Source organism: Poecilia formosa, unplaced genomic scaffold (assembly GCF_000485575.1).
Source record: "Poecilia formosa unplaced genomic scaffold, Poecilia_formosa-5.1.2 Scaffold4, whole genome shotgun sequence".
In the NCBI taxonomy this organism is placed as follows: domain Eukaryota; kingdom Metazoa; phylum Chordata; class Actinopteri; order Cyprinodontiformes; family Poeciliidae; genus Poecilia; species Poecilia formosa.
The window spans coordinates 1897285-1903284 of NW_006799943.1; the positions used below are offsets into that span (position 1 = coordinate 1897285).

Consider the following 6000-nt stretch of genomic DNA (forward strand, 5'->3'; position numbering starts at 1 on the left):
AATGTACGTAGACTTTATCAATACTCTGCTACTGTCGGAAAAAACCCACACTTTTGCCATTGTTGTGTTTCCATGAAATAAGAGATGGAATTAAATTTCCTATCCGTTTCCAAACGGTTTGTTTCTAAATGAAAAATCTCTAAATTTATTCTGTAATTTTTGTCTTTAATATTAAAATCGCAAACATTTGGCTCAAATATCTGATTTGCTATAGATTTGGAAAGAGCACCAACAAAATAAAACATATTTGGCAAACAAAAATAGAAGACTGTGAGCAGCTGCAACCAGACGAGCTGTTTGGAAAGGGGAGGAGCTCATTTGCATATTCATAAAGAAGAGTCGCGCATTTTAAATGAGTCCCAGATGCAGAACGACATCGCAGATGTTTAAACTCATGAAGGGATTATTTTCAAACTAAATCAACCTCAGTAAGAAACAGAAACATTAGTATTGAAAAGGTTGAGATGTGAGTCACTATTGGGACGTTTTTTTGTTCTGTTGCTTAGAAAAACAATTTTTGATTTCTAACAAATATTGTTCTGAAAACACTAACCAGCAATAATTAAACAGCTGGTGGATCTGCACATCTGCTGAGCTCATTGTAGGAGCCATTTCTCAGAGCAACGCTGATAAAAATGTTGTTAAAGGGTTAATAGAGGAGCCATGTTGTGATGACTTCCTGGAGGCAGAGTTTCTTAAAGAGACAAAGACCCAATTTCAAGGTGCTACTTTTCAAAGTCAAATTCCTTTTAAGGCATATTTAATATATAGAGCATTTTTTTAACAACTGAAGTTAACATAGTTACTTGATAGTGCTATAAAAATGTCACTCTGTGCCTTGAAAATACATAATAATGCTGCTTTAAAGAGAAATGCCCTAAAACCGTTATTGGCCGATTAAAGCTTCACATAAACAGGATGTAAGCTATCGGCCGACTTACTAGGGACTCAGATAACCGATAAGTGTGAAGGTGGACTCTAATGGCTACAGAAGCTTCCTCGTTTTTTTTTTTTTTTTTACATCTTTATCTCCCAAAACCAAGAGAACAAAGACGGTGATGATTTCAGGTGTGCATCGTTCTGCATGGAGCTGCAGGAACGACTCCGGTTCTTCTTTGGTGCGTTTACCAAACAGTTAAAGCTCATACCGCTTGTGCATCTGTTTAGATGATTTACTGAAGGCTTTATTCGCCGAGAATCATCAAAGAGGCCACCTACCCACTGAAGCCACATGAAGCACAAGCTAAAGGGTCTGCACTCAGTAATTATCACTAATTAAACTAATACAAGAAGCAGGAACCTATCATTACACGCCGAGCAGTGGCCAAGATGAAGATGGGGAGTCGTGCAAATGAGCTCTGATTTTTATTGTATTTTACTTTCAGCTTTACAAACAGCTTTCTTCTCTCAACTTACTTCACAATAATGGCGTCTGGAAACGCGTGTAAACTCTTGGAGGACAGGCGTCTTTACGTGTGACGGATAAAAAGCAATATCTGCTCCAATATGGCTGCATTTACAGACCCAAACCGGCAATAAGCAGAAAGTTCACACTCTGCCTCCGAATACAGCACAGAGTGTTACTGAAATGTGAGATTATTATTGTGTTCAGACGCATGTTGGCTCTACATTAGAATGGTTTTGGTTTAGCTTAAAGACGCACAAGCTCTGGATTTTATACAATAAATATAATCAGAGAGTAGGTAAACTTGTCCTCTGACAGCCCTGAGCCACCTTGACAAGCTAATGACAGAGAAAGAAATGCAGAGCGGAACTTTTTGAACGTTTCTCCTTCAAATCAGCCCAGACCCATGGAGCATCTGATCCAGCAGGATGCAAGAACGACTGGAATGCAAAGGAAGAGTTTCACCCTGCATTCACATTAGCTGTGTTTCCATTAACCATAAAATTGTAATTACAAAAATACCTCATGTTTTCGACAAAAGGTTTTTGCGCTATCGCCTCAAAAACTGTTTTTTCAGCCATATCAAAATAGATGTATTTCACAAAACTGAAGGGAAACATTTTTTTTGCATCACGAGTCACGTTACCAGAGCAGGATGTTACTACTGGTGGAAACCACAAAGAAGACGATAGGAAGTATTATTAGGATGATGGTTTATTTTAGGGGTTTTTGGACAATGTCCAGCTGGCTCCACCAGGTCTTTCACAGCATCACACACATCATAGAAAGTTATGTAATTACTGTAATTTCCCAAAAACGCTGCATACGGAGCTGCTCCCAACTAGGCGGGGCTTGTTGCTCCAACACCTGAATAAGACCCCGATGTCTCCTCTGATTGGCTGGTAGATGATGAGTGTCGTGTTTTTCCATATTAGCAGAACATAGACAAAGATTTACACACATTTGTAATGGAAAGGCAGCTCTTGATCATCAAACATTGATGAATCTTTACATAAAATCAAACTGTAAATTCTCTTTTCTAAACTAGGGACGACTTCAACATCAAGGTGCTTCAGGCTTTTGTGGAGCTGCATGAGTTCGCCGACCTGAACCTCGTCCAAGCGCTGCGGTGAGAAGACGGATCTGCCCCCCTTGCCTCGTACTCGGAGAGAAGAGAAGGTCTAATATTAAACGCATCCTGTCACGTTCTCCACCATTCAGACAGTTCCTGTGGAGTTTCCGTCTGCCAGGTGAAGCCCAGAAGATCGACCGCATGATGGAGGCGTTTGCCTCGCGCTACTGCCAGTGCAACCCTGGAGTCTTCCAGTCCACAGGTCAGACGAATCGCCGCTTACAGATTCCTGAATGCTTTTCTGAGGTGTTCCATCACAAAGCTGTCAGATGAGCTCCAGTAGCTCTTCGTGTGTTTCTCCAGCATGACAAGTGTTAGTATTGAGGGGGAGGGGAGCGGCAGGACCGAGAAAATACCAGGAAACATGGGAGATGAAAACAGACGTGTGTTTTTAGCCTTTTCTGTGTTCATATTGGTCCAACCTGTGCAACAAAATAGCGGCTAGTGACATATTTGAATGTGATTTTTTTTTAAATAAAACATACTATTAATTCAAGATAAAGCAGCATCAGACAGTGAAGTGAGAGGAAGTGCTGTATCCATCACCTTTCAACGCAGTTACAGCTGCAAGTCATTTGTTGTCGCATTTTTGACAGATCCTTTTTTAAAACAGCCGCTACCCAGCTTCTAAACAACCGTCCTCCACTGCGAAGAGAGAAGAGCTGAACAAGATGGCTGCTAATGTTAATTCAATATTTGGAAGCTTGGCCAACACAGACTGAACATCTTTGTTCACTTCCTCCTCTGCAATCGCTAAAACTGCAGGCAGACTACAGTTCTAAAACAGAGCAGAAAATGGATGTCATCCCTCACAACTTCTTCTGTTCTCTGACTGGCCTGGTCAAAAATCTACTGTCCATGGGAGAAATCCCAGACTGAGGTGTAAGTAGAATAGCACAGGAATGCAATAGCCATGCTAGTGTTCTTTTACTGGATGCAAAACATTTTGTTTAATAAAAAAAAAAAAAAAAAAAAAGAAAGAAAAAGGTTCCAGTGAAAATTTTGCTCTTGTGTGTTTGTGTGAACATCGAAAACACTTCTTTTCATTAAAACACTGACGTATCCGACCAACGTCTGCACTCACCAATAACCCCAAACATGTTTTAAGTGTCATACATAACGAAAAACTCAATGTCCATGACTACCGCAGAATGCTTTGTTGTTCACCATTTTTGTCTTCTTGTCCTGTTTAGTGCCAACCTCATGTGAAGGCTTGACGTGCATATCCAGTGCTCTATGTTTAGCGCCACTTACAGATCTGGAAGAGTGAAAAAAAACAAAAAAAAAACTAAAAAGAACACTGCGTTTTGGGCTATTCTCAATGTTGAGTGAAGCAATTTCTGGAAATGGTTTCTTGTGGACAGGCGTAATTTTGAAACCAAAAAACCCTCCAAAAACATTCCTGTATGGGAGACACCTGACAGGATATCAGACTGGAGGACTAAATTCCAGTGCGTGCCACACTTTTCAGGGTAAAGGTTTAGAAGAACATTCAAAGCCTCACATTCTTTGACTCTCTGTTCACCAGTATCCACTTGTTTGTGTTGACCCGTCTCATAAAATCCCATTTAAATACACTGCAGTTCATGGTTCTGATGTGTAAAATAATCTGAGAAATTTCAAGCGGCTTGAATATTTTTCCTAGCCGCTTTATTTGCAGCTGCACAGTAAACAACAGCAACAAACAAGGGTCATTCATTATTCAGGAAGAGTCAACCTGGCTGAGTGATACATGCTGTTGTGATAAACAAAGGCCTGCAGCTACATCTAGCAGTGAATATTTAAAGGGCTTTTAGAGACCTGGTGAAAAACAACGGAGCCGCTTTATTCGCTGAGACGTGGATGCACAGTCATTAGGTAACGAAATATTAGAAAAATATTGATAAGGTATTTTTTTTCATTCCATAATTTCCTGATTAAACATTTTATTGAACTAAATGCATGTTTAATTCCAGGCCTCATCTGGAAAAAACCCAAAACCGACAGGGACATTTTAATGAGTCAGAGTGGATGTGGGACAGAGCGTTACCATGGGACCCCAACCCTGACAATGCCAACGCACTGAGCTCATAAAAACAACATGATCGCGGGTCTTTAATTACCACCAACACATGAAAGTGGCCTGTCTTCTCCTGCTCTGTCGGACAACATGAAAATTCCTCTTTCACAAACGTCCCCCTGCTGTGCTGTGTTCAGTAGAGAGGTTTTTTTTTTAATTATTTTACAAAAGGTGGGGGGTGGGAGGGCTTGGAGCTGAGAGACACAATGGTACTGGAGTAGTATGAACCAGAACATTTCTGAACAAATTTAAAAGGGTTCTGCCAAAGTGTGCTTGTCGGTTTGAAGCCAGCCATCTGATGCTGAAAATTAGCAACAATGCTGAGGTGAAGTAAAGTGTAGTCAATAGCATGTGGAGTATCATCATTATGTTGACTAACAGGGACTTACTCCATTCTGTATAACAACAATTGGGCGGAATATTTTTAATGATTTATCGCGCGAACAAGCTTATTTACCTGTGATTTTTAATTGCGTTTCTTTTTTAACGGAGAGACTGTAAGTGCGAAGTCGTGTTTTTTCGACACTAGTGGGATATTGACAAGGATTTGTACACATTTGTAATTGAAAGGCAGCTAATGTTGTTGTTTTACACCCCAGAGAAAGAGGAAGTCACAAATTACCAACTAGATACTGATCAATTTAAAGCGATGTTTAAATTTGAAAAATAAAAAATACTGTTTGATGTCAGAGACTAATGGGAGGAGGTTATAACTAACATATTCAGTCTCCTCCTGTTGCAGATACCTGCTATGTGTTGTCATTCGCTATCATCATGTTGAACACCAGTCTACACAATCCAAACGTCAGAGACAAGCCCCCCGTCGAGCGTTTCATCTCCATGAACAGGGGAATCAATGAAGGAGGCGATCTGCCAGAAGAGCTTCTCAGGGTGAGAGTTTGTAATAGGTGTGTGTGGGTGAGTATATGCGTGTGTGTGTGTGTGTGTGTGTGTGTGTGTGTGTGGGTGAGAGATGATGATTGATAATCTATAATGCCTCCACCACTCGTATTCAACACAAATGAGCTATGTTCTCCCTGCTCCCCCCAGTTTGATTAATAGTTTTCCTGCCTCGTCTGCAGAATCTTTACGACAGCATCAAAAATGAGCCCTTCAAAATCCCAGAGGACGACGGGAACGACCTGACACACACATTCTTCAACCCGGACAGAGAGGGCTGGCTCTTAAAGCTGGGTAAGTGGATTAACAGAACCTGGAGTGTGATAGTTTCTGTCAGCGGAGAATCAGAATTACTAAATAAAAAAAGGTGGTTTTCCGTTTCCTGCTGAGTCAGTTCTTTATATGTGTTGCTTGAATTGATGTTTGATGTTTGATTTTCAAAGGCAATGTTGGAGGGTGATAGATTCTGGGGGGGAATATATATATATATATATTCCCCCCCAG

At 40.6% G+C, this 6000-nt stretch overlaps 1 protein-coding gene across 1 annotated transcript in view; it reads left to right on the top strand.

Moving 5' to 3' along the window:
- The window catches only part of LOC103143117 (cytohesin-3), a 39253-nt gene that overhangs the window by 20555 nt on the left and 12698 nt on the right, over positions 1–6000 (top strand). The window contains exons 6-9 of the mRNA XM_007559532.2: positions 2454–2534; positions 2627–2739; positions 5339–5487; positions 5679–5790. Coding sequence (XP_007559594.1) covers positions 2454–2534; positions 2627–2739; positions 5339–5487; positions 5679–5790 — 455 coding nt within the window. The remainder of the gene's footprint in view (positions 1–2453; positions 2535–2626; positions 2740–5338; positions 5488–5678; positions 5791–6000) is intronic.